The following is an 18,041-nucleotide window of genomic DNA, read 5'->3' on the forward strand; positions in this document are numbered from 1 at the left end:
CTGAAACTATCCCAATGAATAGAAAAAGAGGGAATCCTCCCTAACTCATTTTATGAGGCCAGCATCATCCTGATACCAAAGCCTGGCAGAGACACAACAAAAAAAGAATTTTAGACCAATATCCCTGATGAACATCGATGCAAAAATCCTCAATAAAATACTGGCAAACCGAATCCAGCAGCACAACAAAAAGCTTATCCACCATGATCAAGTGGGCTTCATCCCTGGGGTGCAAGGCTGGTTCAACATATGCAGATCAATAAACGTAATCCAGCATATAAACAGAACCAAAGACAAAAACCACATGATTATCTCAATAGATGCAGAAAAGGCCTTTGACAAAATTCAACAGCCCTTCATGCTAAAAACTCTCAATAAATTAGATATTGATGGGACGTATCTAAAAATAATAAGAGCTATTTATGACAAACCCACAGCCAATATCATACTGAATGGGCAAAAACTGGAAGCATTCCCTTTGAAAACTGGCACAAGACAGGGATGCCCTCTCTCACCACTCCTATTCAACATAGTGTTGGAAGTTCTGGCCAGGGCAATTAGGCAGGAGAAAGAAATAAAGGGTATTCAATTAGGAAAAGAGGAAGCCAAATTGTCCCTGTTTGCAGATGACATGATTGTATATCTAGAAAACCCCATTGTCTCAGCCCAAAATCTCCTTAAGCTGATAAGCAACTTCAGCAAAGTCTCAGGATACAAAATCAATGTGCAAAAATCACAAGCCTTATTATACACCAATAACAGACAAACAGCCAAATCATGAGTGAACTCCCATTCACAATTGCTTCAAAGAGGATAAAATACCTAGGAATCCAACTTACAAGGGATGTGAAGGACCTCTTCAAGGAGCACTATAAACCACTGCTCAATGAAATAAAAGAGGATACAAACAAATGGAAGAACATTCCATGCTCATGGATAGGAAGAATCAATATCGTGAAAATGGCCATACTGCCCAAGGTAATTTATAGATTCAATGCCATCCCCTTCAAGCTACCAATGACTTTCTTCACAGACTTGGAAAAAACTACTTTAAAGTTCATATGGAACCAAAAAAGAGCCCACATTGCCAAGTCAATCCTAAGCCAAAAGAACAAAGCTGGAGGCATCACACTACCTGACTTCAAACTATGCTACAAGGCTACGGTAACCAAAACAGCATGGTACTGGTACCAAAACAGAGATATAGACCAATGGAACAGAACAGAGCCCTCAGAAATAATACCACACATCTACAACTATCTGATCTTTGACAAACCTGACAAAAACAAGCAATGGGGAAAGGATTCCCTATTCAACAAATGGTGCTGGGAAAACTGGCTAGCCATATGTAGAAAGCTGAAACTGGATCCCTTCCTTACACCTTATACAAAAATTAATTCAAGATGGATTAAAGACTTACATGTTAGACCTAAAACCATAAAAACCCTAGAAGAAAACCTAGGCAATACCATTCAGGACATAGGCATGGGCAAGGACTTCATGACTAAAACACCAAAAGCAATGGCAACAAAAGCCAAAGTTGACGAATGTGATCTAATTAAACTAAAGAGCTTCTGCACAGCAAAAGAAACTACCATCAGAGTCAACAGGCAACCTACAGAATGGGAGAAAATTTTTCCAATCTACTCATCTGACAAAGGGCTTATATCCAGAATCTGCAAAGAACTCAAACAATTTTGCAAGAAAAAAACAACCCCATCAACAAGTGGGCAAAGGATATGAACAGACACTTCTCAAAAGAAGACGTTTATGTAGCCAACAGACAGATGAAAAAATGCTCATCATCACTGGCCATCAGAGAAATGCAAATCAAAACCACAATGAAATACCGTCTCACACCAGTTAGAATGGCAATCATTAAAAAGTCAGGAAACAACAGGTGCTGGAGAGGATGTGGAGAAATAGGAACACTTTTACACTGTTGGTGGGACTGTAAACAAGTTCAACCATTGTGGAAGACAGTGTGGCAATTCCTCAGGGATCTAGAACTAGAAATACCATTTGACCCAGCCATCCCATTACTGGGTATATACCCAAAGGATTATAAATCATGTGCTATAAAGACACATACACATGTATGTTTATTGCGGCACTATGTACAATAGCAAAGACTTGGAACCAACCCAAATGTCCAATAATGATAGACTGGATTAAGAAAATGTGGCACATATACACCATGGAATACTATGCAGCCATAAAAAAGGATGAGTTCATGTCCTCTGTAGGGACATAGATGAAGCTGGAAACCATCATTCTCAGCAAACCATCGCAAGGACAAAAAACCAAACACCGCATTTTCTCACTCGTAGGTGGGAATTGAACAATGAGAACACTTGGACACAGGAAGGGGAACATCACACACCAGGGCCTGTTGTGGGATGAGGGGACGGGGGAGGGATAGCATTAGTAGATATACCTAATGTAAATGGCGAGTTAATGGATGCAGCACACCAACATGGCACATGTATACATATGTAACAAACCTGCACGTCATGCACATGTACCCTAGAACTTAAAGTATAATAAAAAATATATATTAAAAAAAAAAACAAATGACAAAGAGACATATGAAAAAGTGCTCAACATCATTGGTAATCAGAGAAATGCATATCCAAACTACAATGAGTATTTTACCCCAGTTAAAATGGCTTTTATCCAAAAGACAGGCAATAACACATGCAGACAAGGCCATGGAGGAAAGGAAACCCTTGTATGCTGTTGGTGGGAATGTGAATTAGTACAACCACTGTGAAGAATTGTTTGGAGGGAGGTTCCTCAAAAAACTAAAAATAGAGCTACCATGTGATCCAGAAGTTCCACTGCTAGGTATGTACCCAAAGAAAGGAAATCAGGATATTGAAGAGATATCTGCACTCCCATATTGCAGCACTTTTTACGGTAGCCGAGATTTGGAAATAATCCAAATGTCCATCAGCAGATGAATGGATAAAGGAAATGTACACACACAAACAATTAAGTACTTTTCAACCACAGAGAAGAATGAGATCCTGTCATTTGCAACAACATGGATGGAACTGGAGGTCATTATGTTAAGTGAAGTAAGCCAGGCACAGAAAGACAAACTTGTCATGTTCTCACTTATTTGTTGGAGCAAAAAATTAAAACAATTGAACTCATGGAGATAGAGAGTAGAAGGATGGTTACCAGAGTCTGGGAAAGGTAGTAGGGGGAGGTGTTGGGGAAGTGGGGATGGTTAATGGGTACAAAAAGAAAGAATGAATAAGACCTAGTATTTGATAGCGCAACAGGGTGGCTATAGTCAATAATAATGTAATTGTACATTTGAAAATAACTAAAAGGATATAATTGGATCATTCGTAACAAAAAGGATAAATGCTTATGGGGATGGATACCCTGCTTACCAGGATGTGATTGTCATGCATTGCATGGCTGTATCAAAGTGTCTCATGTGCCCCATAAATATATACATTTACTGTATACCCACAAAAATTAAAAATTAAAATACAAACAGAAAAAAGCCAAAAAATGAAAACCTCAGTGGAAGTACTGAAGTATAGATCACACACGGCTGAAGTGATCATTAATTTATAGATAAATATATGATAATAACCTAAATGTAGCACGGCATGATAGATTTAAAATATGAGAGTTTAGCTGGGCACAGTGGCTGATGCCTGAAATTGCAGCACTTTGGGAGGCCGAAGCAGGAAGATCACTTGAGCTCAGGAGTTTGAGACCAGCCTGGGCAACATAGGGAGACCTTGTCTCTACAGAAAATAAAAAAGTTAGCTGAGTGTGGTGGCACTTGCCTGTAGTCCCAGCTACTTGGGAGGCTGGGGTGGGAGGATCACTTGAGCTCAGGTAGTTGAGGCTGCAGTGAATCGTGATTGTGTCACTTCACTCCAGCCTGGGTGACAGAGCGAGACCCTGTCTCAAAAAAAAAATCCCTTTAAAAAATAAATAAAATAGGAGAGTTTAGAAGACATGAAGAGCATGATGAGAAGTTCTAATGTCTTTCAGAAAGAGACAGCAGAGAGAATGGGAGGAAGAGGTGATATTCAGAGGTTACAGAATATTGACAATTTTACAGAATTTACAGAATTGTTGAAAGATCCAAGAAGTGTACCAAATCCCAACCAGGATAAATAAAGAAACCCATATCTACATTCATTATAGCAAAATTGCAAGACTCCAAAGAATGAGGAAAAAACCATCCTTTATTAAAGACCATTAGTTAGGCTGTCAGCAAATTTGTTCATATTGATGATTTCTTTATTGTGCTGAGAAATAACAAGGATTAACCTAGAGTTTTATACCCAGCAAGATTTTTTTCTGCTGTGTAGGTGAAATGACATTTCAGACAAAGAGATTCTGAAGTAACTTTGAAAGGAAAAATGAAAAAGAAGGAAAATAATTGCAGAAGGGAGATCTGAGTCTCAGAAAAGAATAGTGAGCAAAGAAGTTGGTAAAGGTTTAGGAAAATACAAGGAAATATTGACAGTACATATAAAACAGTATGATGATGACGTCTAATTTGTTGGGAAATGTGTTTTTAAAAAGGGCAGATCATGCACCTAAATTATTTCTACGTGACAGGGTCGCTTGTCAATCAAAAATTGCTAGACTTACAATGAGAGAAGGAAATGTGAATAAAAATGAGCTAAAGACAACAGAAACAGCCACATGACTTACCCGATGGAGTTATCAGACATGAGCTTTAAAATAACTATATTTTTGTATAGGTGAAAGATGTAGAATTTCAGTACAGAACTGTAATAAACTGTAAAAAAGAGCCAAATGCAAATTCTAGAACTAAAAATACAATTGGAATTAAGGCTCAATGGATGGGTTTAACAACAATTTAGACACATTTGAATGGCGAATTAAGGAATTAGAATGGGGATTAGTAAACATTTTCTGTAAAGAGCCAGATAGTAATTTTTTTTAGGGTTTATAGTCTATACAGTCTCTGTTAACACCTGTTCAAGTCTGTGGTAATAGCAAGAAAGCAGCCATCAACTGTGCATAAATGAATGCTGTGGCTGTGTCCCAGTAAAATACTTTATTTGCAAAAGCAGATGATGGTCTGGATTGTGCTGACTTCTGAACTAAAAGATAGGTTAGAAGAGAATATCAAAATCAGGAATGAAGAGACACAGATGTGTACACAGATGTACACAGAGAGGCAACTTTTGCAAAGGAAAATCATTTCTAGTTTTTTTTTTTTTTTTTTGAGATGGAGTCTCATTCTGTCACCCAGGCTGGAGTGCAGTGGTGCAATCTCAGCTCACTGCAACCTCCGCCTCCCAGGTTCAAGCGATTCTTCTGCCTCAGCCTCCCGAGTAGCTGGAACTACAGGTGCGTGCCACCACATCTGGCTAATTTTTTGTATTTTTAGTAGAGATAGGGTTTCACCATGTTGGCCAGGATGGTCTCGATCTCCTGACCTCATGATCCACCCGCCTCAGCCTCCCAAAGTGCTGGGATTACAGGTGTGAGCCACCGTGCCTGGTTCTAGTTCTTTTTTATTCACTAAGATGACGTAGATTCTTTCAGTGCTTCCACCAGAATGGTGATTATTTTTATAAAGAAAGAAACAATTGTCTTGATTTTCAGACCATGCATGGAATTTTGGAGAGAAGCAAATTTTGCAAAGATATGACGGTAAAGTATGACTCAAGACTTCGGGAAAGGGTGAGTAACTTATTTACATATTGTTCTTCCCCATAAATTATCAGTAAGCCACCTCAGTTTGTCACTTGGCTAAAAGTTAAATGCATTTCTGCTAGGGATTTCGAATCAGTGAAAATATTTAAGAATCTACCATATGACAGTCACTGTTACATACCCTCGTATATAGGATCTTATTATTAAAATCAAACGAGACAAGCATCTTAAGGTATAAAAGAAGGTACGCTCATAAGAACTCAACACAGTATAGAAGAGTTTAAAGTAAAGGTGAAAAATATGGATATTGCATAATTTATGTAACCTAGCTACGCTGATGGAAAGCTAGATTTTCACTAGACTACCACTGATGTAAATAATGTTAAAATAAACATCTTTGTAGTTAATTCGTTGTAGACCTATATATTTCTAGAAATGGACATCGGCGAGTGTGTACTTTTTTTAAGGCATTTATATACATATTGCCAAGTTGCCTTCCAGAAAACCTGTGCCAATTTATAGTCCCATGAATGACCTAGGAGAAAGTTTTGTTTTTTTACACCAACAATTGGTATTATTAGACTCTGTGATTTTCCAATTTAATAGCTTAACAATGTTGCCATGTGGCTGGCGTGGTGGCTTATGCTTGTAATCCCAGCACTTTGGGAGGCCAAGGTGGGCAGATCACTTGAGTTCAGGAGATTGGGACCATCCTGGCTAACATGGTAAAACACCATCTCTACTAAAAATACAAAAAATTAGCCAGGTGTGGTGGCACGCGCCTGTAGTCCCAGCTACTCAGGAGGCTGAGGCAAGAGAATCGTTTGAACCCAGGAGGCGGAGGTTGCAGTGAGCTGAGATCGCGCCACGGCACCCCAGCCTGGGTGACAGAGCGAGATTCCGTCTCAAAAAAAAAAAAAGAAAAAAAAAGAAATAGATCTCTCATGTTAGCGTCTCTGAAACTCAACTTCCTTATAACTATGGTGATATATTTATTTAGCTATTTCATGGTGCTGTCATTGGGATCAAATGGGATAGTATGTGTGGATGGGAGATGGCTGAATTGGTACCTTGTGCATGTTAATCTCTAGTCCTATAATCTGTGCAAATCTCTGTATTTGTTCAATAAATGCCCACCATCTGCTTGAAATAGCAAGTTCTTCTAAAATAACCCATTTGGACATAGTGTACAACTTAAGATTTCAATTATATTTTCTAAGGTTCATGGCCCTCTACTGAGCACATTCTCATTATCAGTTCAGAGGAGATAGAATCAATTAAGTGGAGGAGAGTTAGCTTATTCCTGGGATGAATGTTCTAAATTTGCCATAAACATAAACTTAATTGTTATATTGCAATTTCATTTGAGAAACTGTTATCTATTGGACTGTTTCAGAAATACGGGGTTGTAGAAGGCAAAGCGCTAAGTGAGCTGAGGGCCATGGCCAAAGCAGCCAGGGAAGAGTGCCCTGTGTTTACACCGCCTGGAGGAGAGACGCTGGACCAGGTATGTGGCACTGCTGATGTCAGAATGGTTGAATTAAGACTCAAAATTAGATGTTTTGGAATTTTAGCTAAGCAGTTTGAAAGTTGCTTGGTTCATTCTCTTTTCCATTTTAAATTATCTATTTACTTAGCAAATTATTCTTTTCTATTTAAAATCTTATTTACTGTTCAGTTGCCTTTGTCATTATTGATAATGGACTTAAGGAAAGGTGTTATTAGATGGTACTTCTAAAAAAGACCTTTGAATATGAAGCAGTGGCTTAGTGGTGGGAGTGGAGTTCAAAGAGGGTGATCGGCAAGTCACTCGAGGTGAAATAACTCAAAACATGAAGTCTTCAAGCCTCTTGCTGCCTCCTCAGCTCTGTTCATGGTGGCATCCCTGTGCTCGCATTTCTTCGGAGTGTTCTGCTTCGAATTGCATATTGGTGATTCCCCCTAACCCACCACCACCTCCTTAATCTTTATCTTAATTTTCTTGAAAATACTTTACATTACTTTAGTAAGGGAAGGATTTGTTGCTGCTGTTGTTCCAGTGGCACTGAAGTGCCAGAGACAGCTTCCTGGTTAGCACTGTTTTATGAGTTTCTGTTGGCTTGTAGATTTCCCTAACTAGACGGTAAGTGCTTTGAACTCAGGAATTGGGAATTGGATCTTCTTCATCTTGGTCTCCATGGTGCTTTCATAATTCCAGAAATGTGGTGGATACTTATATATGTCCGTGAAACTACTGATTGAACGAATAGAAATGTAGATTGAGATTCTTTTGCTTGTGTAGTACTTGGCATTCAATATTAGAAAAAAATCCAGTCAGTTATGTTCTATGTTAACGTTTTAAGGAAGTCATTAATGTCACTTTATTTTGACTTTTATTTCTTTTCTTGTAGGTGAAAATGCGTGGAATAGACTTTTTTGAATTTCTTTGTCAACTAATCCTGAAAGAAGCGGATCAAAAAGAACAGTTTTCCCAAGGATCTCCAAGCAACTGTCTGGAAACTTCTTTGGCAGAGATATTTCCTTTAGGAAAAAATCACAGCTCTAAAGTTAATTCAGACAGCGGTATTCCAGGATTAGCAGCCAGTGTCTTAGTTGTGAGTCACGGTGCTTACATGAGAAGTCTGTTTGATTATTTTCTGACTGACCTTAAGTGTTCCTTACCAGCCGCTCTGAGCAGATCTGAACTTATGTCAGTCACTCCCAATACAGGGATAAGTCTCTTTATCATAAACTTTGAGGAAGGAAGAGAAGTTAAACCAATGGTTCAGTGTATTTGTATGAACCTACAGGATCATCTAAATGGACTGACTGAAACTCGCTAAGGTTAAATCTGCATCAAAATCTAACCATTTTGAGCCTCTGAAGGGAGTGCCATTGGCTTTATTTACTTCTCTCCTCTGCTAGGTCTGATTTGGAAACAGTTAAAAGCCAATTTTTAGCTCAAGTGGAATCATAGCCACATAAAACTTTAATGGACAACCATATAGAATTAACTTATTTTGTCTAAGTACAGTTGGCATTTTCCAGAATAATTTTACCACCCTGCTACGTGTCATCTCTGGATTGCACGTGGATGATGAAGGAACTCAGCATTCAAAGTTGGAGGATTAGTAACCTTGTTACAACAGTTTCTTTCTCATTTTAATCTATTTTAATGGCTATTGGTAAGATACTGTATGTTTTTAGTATCTCATCCAGTGCTTAGAAGAAAGAATGGTTTATAATTCCCAGTACATGTTTATATTGACTATGTGTTACATTTTTTAAATCCTTTAAATAAAAAATCCTTATAAATTTATGTAAAGCAAAATAACACTAACATGTTTTACATATAAATCAGCTATTGGAATTTTGTATTCTAGAGGGCTTGAAATGTGGATGAATACAGATTATGATTACAGAATGGTTTGGGGGAAGAAGTTAAAACATTTGATTTAAATACAGTAAAGAAAGAATCTTGGAGCAGAAGATAAAAGAACAGCCTTTTCTAAATAATGCCTTGCCAAAGTCAAGTCAATGGAAACCAGGAAAGCCAAAAAAATGAAGAATATCCACTTGCTTCTTATCTAACCTGTAGGCTGAAGAATTTCCAGTTTGAGGAAGGCTCTAAAGAAAGTAAACAGTTAACAGAACACCACACAGTAATCTCAGAATAAAAGAGGGACCTTCTTTGTAAAGAATGGTGCTCTGGGCCGGGCCCAGTGGCTCACACCTGTAATCCCAGCACTTCGGGAGGCTGAGGCGGGCGGATCACAAGGTCAGGAATTCAAGACCAGCCTGGCCAACATTGGTGAAACCCTGTCTCTACTACAAATACAAAAAAGCCAGGCGTGGTGGCGGGCGCCTGTAATCCCAGCTACTTGGGAGGTTGAGGCAGGAGAATCGCTTGAACCCAGGAGGTGGAGGTTGCAGTGAGCCGAGTTCGCACCACTTCACTCCAGCCTAGGTGACAGAGGGGATGACAGAGGGTGCTCTGGGGGCAGGGAAGTGGGGGTGGTTGGGGTGGGGAGAATGTTGCTCTGATAACCACAGCTGTGGTTATTTTGTGGAAGGTACAGGTGAGGTTGCCTCTTCTTTCCACCAGATGGCACTGGAGAAAAGGGATTTTGATTAACTTAATTTTATACACAAGATTGGTCTTTCAGAAATCTTTATCTAAATGAAGAAACTGTTTTACATGTAGTTCGCTTTTAAGTCACCATGTTGCTAAATGCTGTGAGTCTCAACTTTAAAGAGGATTAATACTAAAGTTGTCAGTTAAGGCTATAGTCACATATAGTCAAAATTTACTTTGACATCATTTTAAATCATATATAAAATTCAGTATTATATTGTTCTTAGTGTGTCTAGCACTACCAGTTTTCTACCAGTATTGAAACAGGGCACGTGTTTGAGCATCAGAGGAAGTATACTGTAAATAAAAATTTGAAAAATAAGCAAAAAGGACAGACAATAATTATCTCCATTCCCACCATACTGAAGTCATCTTTCCACTTTTTTTTTAAAAGAAACAAAACATAAAGATAAAAGTAGAGTTCTCTTTAACCAGCTCTCACAGTCCTGTTCCCTCCAGAGGCAGCCACTGCAGTGAGTCTGTGTATATGTTCATCTGTTCATCTGCTTGCAATGTTCATCTGTTCCTTATATTTTCACCTAGTGTCTGGAAGGAGATGGTACTGTTTTGGTGCTTTAAAAATAAATATCAAGCCATCTGTGTTCTTTATTTTTACTTATGTCTTGGAGGCATCCCTATGTTGATATATATAGATCTAGTTAATTATAACCACTCTATTCTATTAAACATAGCACATTTTTGTTTATTCTATTAGTGGGCATATTTAGGTATATTCAGTTTTTTTTTCTTTGCTTTTTTTCTTTTTCTTTTTTTTTTTTTTGGAGACAGTCTCTCTCTGTTGCCCAGGCTGGGGTGCAATGGCGTGACCTTGGCTCACTGCAACCTCCACCTCTCGGGTTCAAGCAATTCTTGTGCCTCAGCCTCCTGAGTAGCTGGGACTACAGGCATGCGCCACCATGCCTGGCCTTTTTTTTTTTTTTTTTGTATTTTTACTAGAGACGGGGTTTCGCCATGTTGGCCAGGCTGGTCTTGAACTTCTGACCTCAGGTGATCCACCTGCCTTGGCCTTCCAAAGTGCTGGGATTGCAGGCATAAGCCACCGTGCCTGGCCTATGATGCATTTTTTTTATATGTGTTCTTAATTTTTAAGACAAACCAATATACCTTATCCTTTGTGGGTTTTTTTTGGTGTGTATCTTTAAGAAGACTTCTCTACCGTGAGGTCATACAGTAATGTCTTCTTACAGTTTTTGAGAACTTCTGAATGTCAAATCTTGAAATTGAAATTTGCTTTTTATAGTATAAGGTAAGAATTTAATTTTTTTTTCATGTGGTTGAAACAGTTATCCCAACACCATTATAAAGGCTGTTCTTTCCCAATTGGTTTGTGGTGTGTGCTCTCAGGCCTCACACACCCTCATTTGCTAGAGTCTGTGGACTCTTTTAGTTATCTATGTATTTCCTTATCAGTGTCATACTTAGTTACTGTGGCTTTGCAGCTGACTGTCTTAAAGGGTGGATACCTCCTCTTGTTCATTTTTAAAGTTGTCTTAATGATTTGTGCACTTTTATTCTTCCATATAAATTTTGGAATCAATTGGTCAATTTCCAGAAAAATTCGGTTACAAATTTTATTGGAGTCGCATGCATCTCTTCATTTATGTAGTTATTCAATACATATTTTTTGAGCATGGCACACACATGCCAGGCTATTTTAAGAACTATTACAACTATGATAAAGCTGTGAATATGTAGCAATGAACCAAAACACAAAGTCTCTGTCCTTGTGGAACTTTTGTCAGAGAAGACAGTGTGTTGGCTCACATTGTGGTCAGTGCTGTTGAGCAAAATAGGTCAGAGTAAGGGGGATGGAGACTGGTGGGAGGAATGCTGCTTTATCCAGGATGGGCAGGGAGGACTCGATGGTGTCAGCACTGAAGGATGTAAGATCTGCTGCTCTGGGGAAAGGAGCAGCATGGAGGGAGTAGAGTGCAGAGGCCATGAGGAAGGATCAGGCTTGACTCCTTTGAGCAAGGGGGATGGGAGAGTGACGGGAGAAGAGGACAGGCCACATGGCCTGGTGGCCTGTGCTGAGGCCTTGGGCTTTTACTCAAGTGAGATGAGATGCCATTGGCCAATTTGGGCAGTGATGTGATCAGACTTGTTTCAGTAGGACCATCCTGCTTGCAATGTGGAGAGCAGGCTGTAGGGGGTGCTATAGGAGCACAAGGTTGGAGGCAGGGAAGATGGCTGCACTGGCTGTTGGGCCATTTGAAGAAGCAAGGCCAGGGATGTTGGCAGGGACCAGGCCAGAGTGCCTCCAATGGCTAAGGAGCCTGGACATTGAATTTCTAGGTTAGCTTAGGATTTCTCATCCTCCCATCTGTGAATGTCATAGATCTCTCATTTTGCCTTTGTCTTTTATCCAGTGATATTTTATTTGTAATATTTTCCCTGGTTTTTGATTGTTTTTAACAAATGAATTTTTTAAGAGACTTAATTTTTTAAGAGAAACTTTAATTTCCCAGCAAAAGTGAGAGGAAGGTAGAGAGATTTCCCATCTATCCCCTGCCCCTACACACGCATTGCTTCTCCCACTATCGACATCCCCCACCAGACCAGTGCATCTGTTACCATCAGTGAGCCCACATTACACTGACATATCCACATCACCTGAAACCCATAGTTTACATTAGGGTTCATTCTTGGTGTTGCGTGATCTGTGGGTTTGGACAAATGTATGAAGACGTGTATTCCACCATTATAGTATCATGCAGAGTATTTTCACTCCCCTAAAAGTCCTCTGTGTTCCCCGCACTCATCTTTCCCACCTTGTCTTGCCTGTTTCTGTTAGGTTTAGTCCGAGGCCTAGCAGAGGGAATGGGCAGAAGTTTCCAGTTCCAGGCTTCACCCCAGGCTCACAGCTTCAAGCAGAGCCTGTCGCTTAGGCTCCCTTGCACCTGGAGTCGAAACCATGGCTCCCATTCACCTGTCTCTTATTTTCCTGTCCTTCCCACTCCTCACTCACCTACTATTCATCTCCATTTTTGGATGAGGATTCTCCTTTATTGCTTTTTAACTAAAAACCTGTTTTAGTTAGCATCTTTATTCTAATTTCTTTAAATGCTATGTCATACTCAGCAAGGACATGCTCATATTAGGGGAAGCACATAAAGTAAGATATCCCTGAGAGAACAGTGCATCTCACACCCATTCCATGGCTTAGGCTTATGCAGGAAGTACAATATTTGGCCATATCACTTAAGTACATATGCTTATATTATGTATACTTGCATGCATATTACATTTACAAGTAGTTGAATTCGTGTAAGTTAAATGGTTCTATTATATGTCTTCACTATATTAAGGTCAGTCACAATTTAATTGAAATAGATCATCCTAGGTGAATCCACCTGGCATAATTATCAGCCCTGTTAAGCACAGACACAGGAGATGCAAAGGAAAGAAGTATTCAGTAGAGCGGTGGTGCTGGGCTGAGTACCTGCTATCAGACGCAGCACTTACCAGTTTGGAAATTGAATGGGGCTCCTAGAAAACATCCTTGTTTCATGTAAATGTTGCTTTTTACCCCTCTTTCTTTGGGCTCTATCAATTTGGAAGTACAGCTTTCAGGTTGAAGTATGTGTCAGTTCCTTTGTGTCCAAACAAGATGGCTAAGTAGGTCGTCATGACAGGTAACTACCAGTGCTTTAAAAACTTTAGGATTTCCCCCCACAGTTCTCAATCACTTGGTTCATTGTTCAGCAATATGGCCTAAGGGGGTGATTTCTTCATTGATAAGTGACAGGGCAGGGACACTGGAAAGATCTATTGTCAGAAGGCCTGGATTCAGGTTCAAGGCCTGGTTCTTAGTAATTTTGTGACTAAGCAATCGCTGAGGTGGCTGGGTGCGGTGGCTCACACCTGTAATCCCAGCACTTTGGGAGGCCAAGGCGGGCAGATCACGAGGTCAGGAGATAGAGACCATCCTGGCTAACACAGTGAAACCTCGTCTCTACTGAAAAATAGGAAAAATTAGCCAGGCGTGGTGGCGGGCACCTGTAGTCCCAGCTACTTGGGAGGCTGAGGCAGGAGAATGGCGTGAACCCGGGAGGTGGAGCTTGCAGTGAGCCAAGATCGTGCCACTGCACTGCAGCCTGGGCGACAGAGCAAGACTCGGTCTCAAAAAAAAAAAAAAAAAAAAAAAAAGAAAATCATTTGATAAATAATGGGCTGGGCATGGTGGCTCAGGCCTGTAATCCCAGCACTTTGGGAGGCCCAAGGTGGGTGGATTACCTGAGGTCAGGAGTTCAAGACCAGCCTGGCCAACATGGTGAAACCCTGTCTTTACTAAAAATACAAAAATTAGCTGGGCATCTCCAAAAAAAAGAAAAAAAAAATATCGCTGAGCTACTGTATCCTCATAGAGAATAATTACAGTAACGTGTATGTGCATGTGTTTTGGTAATCTTTTGTTTTGGATTTATCAAACCTACAGAAAAGTTGCAAGAACAGTAGAAGGAACGGCTGTATACTCTTCACACTTATTCACCACTTGCTTACCTGTTGTCCCACTTGCTTTGCCATTTTTTCTCTCTCCCTCTGTTTTCCCCTGAAACATTGGAGAGTAACTTTGAGTCCTCATACTCTTCCCCTACAAAATTTCAATGTGTTTCCTGAGATCAAGAATGGTCTTATGTATAACCCAGAATAAATATCAGAGTCAGGAAATTTGACATTGATATTGCCTATTAGCTAATCCTTAGACCATATTTAAATTCTGTCAATTATTTTGTTGATGTACCTGTGGCTTTTTTTTTTTCTGAATCAAGAATCCTATCCATCCAGGACTGTGCGTTGTGTTGCATTTAGTTGTCATGTTTCTTCATGTCCTTCCGTCTACTCCTTTGCCTTCCTTTGCCCTTCTTTTTTCCCCCACCATCTATCTAACCAGATGAACTTTGTCTTTCTTGATCTTGTTACTTTTTAAAAAATAGGTGAGTTCTTGTGGGTTTTTTTCCTGACATATCCTCATTATTAGATTTGGATTGTATACTTTTGTCAGAAGCAGCCCAGAAAGGATGTGTCCTTGGTCATGTCAGGAGGGACAGGATGTTGTATCAATATGTCTGGTTCCTCATTAAATTTGCAACTACTCTTTTAGCCTTTATTGTTTATTTTCTGACTCTGTTTTTTTTTTCTTTAGCCAATTCACACCATGACTCTACTTTTGCTTCTATATTTATTAGTTGGCATTCTGTACTAAGACAGCTTTCCCTTCTTGCCTACTTATTTATGTCAGTATGAGCTCAGAAGTTCTTATTCAGGGGCTTATAATACAGTACTCTTATTATTTTATGGTTACACAGTCCCAACTTTGTCCTGTGGGAACCCTTTCAGGCTGGCTCTTATGTTCTGGTGACATAATCTCATCCTTCTTTAAGTACTTTCTTTCTGGTATTAACAATATGCTCCAGACTCATTCTTCCCGAACCCCAGCCCCAGAAACAGCTTTTTCTCTAAAGAGCCCTGGTTCTTTGGAAATGAAATGAAAGATGCCTGGTATGCATGGTATTTAGAAACCAAGATCTGGGTGCTGGGGTGCTCATTGCTAATTGTGCCTTTAAAAAAATTACTGCGTTGAATTCCAATGCATAAATATACAACAGTTTGTTTATTCTTCTATTGATGGAACACAAGGACCATTTCTAGTTTGGAGCTATTATGAATAAAGCTGCTATAAATATTTTTACAAGTCTTTTTGTGGACGTATGTTTTCATTTCTCTTGGGTAAATAATCTGGGAGTGGAATTGCTGAGTTATAGGTTATATGTTGGTGTATGTTTAGTTTTATAAGAAACTTGCCAGATCTTTTTCCATGGTGGTTGTACCATTTCATGCTTATCAACAATGAGTTCTAGGTGCTTCACATCCTTGCCAACATTTGTTATTATCAGTTTTTAAAATTTTAGCCATTCTGATTGTTGTATGGTAGTATATCACTGCAATTTTAACTGATGATATGGAATGCTTTTTAATGTACAATTCTTATTGATCATTCATACAGCTTTCTTTGTGAAATGTGTATTAAAATCTTATCCATTAAAAATTGTGTCATCTTTTTATTTTTGAGTTGTAGGAGTTCTTTATGTGTTTTGGGTGTACAAGTTCTTTGTCAGATGTGTGTGTGTGTATGTATGTGTGTGTGTGTGTGTGTGTATATATATATATACACATGTATCTGCATATATTATATATAATTTTGTTCCAGTCTGTATATTTATTATAAAATATGTTATTCTACCATTTATCAATTTTTTTAAGTTGTTGATTTTCATAAGACTGATTTACCATTGTGTTTGTTTTATGATTATTGCTTTTTTTGTCTAAGAAATTTTTGTCTATCCCCTGGTCATGGAGACTCTGTTTTCTTCTAGAAGTTTTATATTTAGGTCTTGATCCATCTGGAATTTTTGTGTGTGGTATGAGGTAGCAGGTTCAGGCTTATGGTTATTTACCTGGATATCAAATTGTTCTAGCAGCATTTGTTGAAAAGACTTTTCTTTTCCCTTGAATTTATTTGGTTCTTTTGTCATAATTCAACTTATTGTGTAAGTGTTGGTGTATTGCTGGGCTCCTTATTTAATTCCATTTATCTTTTTGTCTATCCGTATGCAAATATCACACTGTCCTGATTATTCTACATTCATAGCAAGTCTTGAAATCAGTGTATAAGTCACCTATGTACTTGTTCTTTTTCAGGGTTGTTGTTGTTGTTTTGGCTCATTGCAGGTCCTTTGTATTTCCACATAAATTTTTTAAAAACAGACTTTTTAGAACAGTTTTTAGATTTATAGAAAAATTGAGACAATATGTAGAATTCCCATACACCTGCATCCAGTGTCCTCTGTTATTAACATCTTACATTAATGAATTGATATTGACACATTATTAACCAAAGCCCATAGTTTATTCAGATTTCCTTAGTTTTCACCTAATGGCATGTTTCTATTCCAGAATCCCATCCAGGATACCACATTATGCTTAGTTATCATGTCTTCTTAGGTTCCTCGTGTGTGTGTGTGTGTGTGTGTGTGTGTGTATACATTTCATTACCCTTGCTTTTTTAATGTGGAAAGTATACACAGCAGAATTTACCAAATCAACTATTTTTAAGTAGACAGTTCCGTGGCATTAAGTACATTCACATTGTTATGCAACTACCCTTGCTTTTTAAAAAAATTGACACATAATCGTACATATTTATGGGGTATAGAGTGATGTTTTGATAAATGTATACAACATGTAATGATCAAATTAGGGTAATTGGCATATCCCTCACCTCAAACGTTGCTCATTTCTTTGTGTTGGGAACATTCAAAATCCTCTTTTCTAGCTATTTGAAAATGTACAATGAAGTATTGCTAACCATAGTCACCATACAGTGCAAGAGAACACTAGAACTTATTCCTTCTATCTCACTCCCATCCAGGATACCACATTATGTTTAGTTGTCATGTCTCTTAGGTTCCTCGTGTGTGTGTGTGTGTGTGTGTATACATTTCATTACCCTTGCTTTTTTAATGTGGAAAGTATACACAGCAGAATTTACCAAATCAACTATTTTTAAGTAGACAGTTCCGTGGCATTAAGTACTTTCACATTGTTGTGCAACTACCCTTGCTTTTTTAAAAAAATTGACACATAATTGTACATATTTATGGGGTATAGAGTGATATTTTGATAAATGTATACAACATGTAATGATCAAATTAGGGTAATTGGCATATCCCTCACCTCAAACGTTGCTCATTTCTTTGTGTTGGGAACATTCAAAATCCTCTTTTCTAGCTATTTGAAAATGTACAATGAAGTATTGCTAACCATAGTCACCATACAGTGCAAGAGAACACTAGAACTTATTCCTTCTATCTCACTATAATTTGAGGCCCATGAATCAGCCTCTCCCTGTCCGTGTTCTCCTCCCCTTTCCAGCTCCTGGTAACCACTGTTCTCTCCTTCTATTGGATCAACTTTGTTAGCTCCCACATATGAGCGAGATCATGCAGTGTTTGCCTTTCTGTGCTCAGACTCCTCTTGCCTGTAACAGTTTCTCAGACTTTCTTTGTTTTTTTTTTTAATGACCCTGGGAGTTTGAGAGTTGCTAGTCGGGCATTTTGTAGGATGACTGTCTGTTGGAATTTGATATTTTTCTCATGATTAGACTGGGGTTATTGAAAAGTAAAGTTACATTTTATTTCTTTTCTTTCTTTCTTTCTTTTTTTTTTTTTTTTTT

At 38.7% G+C, this 18,041-nt stretch overlaps 1 protein-coding gene across 2 annotated transcripts in view; it reads left to right on the forward strand.

The window, feature by feature from the left end:
* Positions 1-8,968, forward strand: part of TIGAR (TP53 induced glycolysis regulatory phosphatase) — a 32,261-nt gene extending 23,293 nt beyond the window's left edge. Inside the window, exons 4-6 of one of the 2 annotated variants that reach the window (XM_522324.8) lie at positions 5,620-5,697; positions 7,067-7,177; positions 8,061-8,968. In XM_522324.8, coding sequence (XP_522324.2) covers positions 5,620-5,697; positions 7,067-7,177; positions 8,061-8,492 — 621 coding nt within the window. In that variant the 3' untranslated portion in view covers positions 8,493-8,968. The remainder of the gene's footprint in view (positions 1-5,619; positions 5,698-7,066; positions 7,178-8,060) is intronic. The other variant, XM_063785402.1, reaches the window with a different exon arrangement.
* The last annotated feature ends 9,073 nt before the right edge of the window (positions 8,969-18,041 follow it).

Source organism: Pan troglodytes, chromosome 10, assembly GCF_028858775.2.
Source record: "Pan troglodytes isolate AG18354 chromosome 10, NHGRI_mPanTro3-v2.0_pri, whole genome shotgun sequence".
NCBI lineage: Eukaryota > Metazoa > Chordata > Mammalia > Primates > Hominidae > Pan > Pan troglodytes.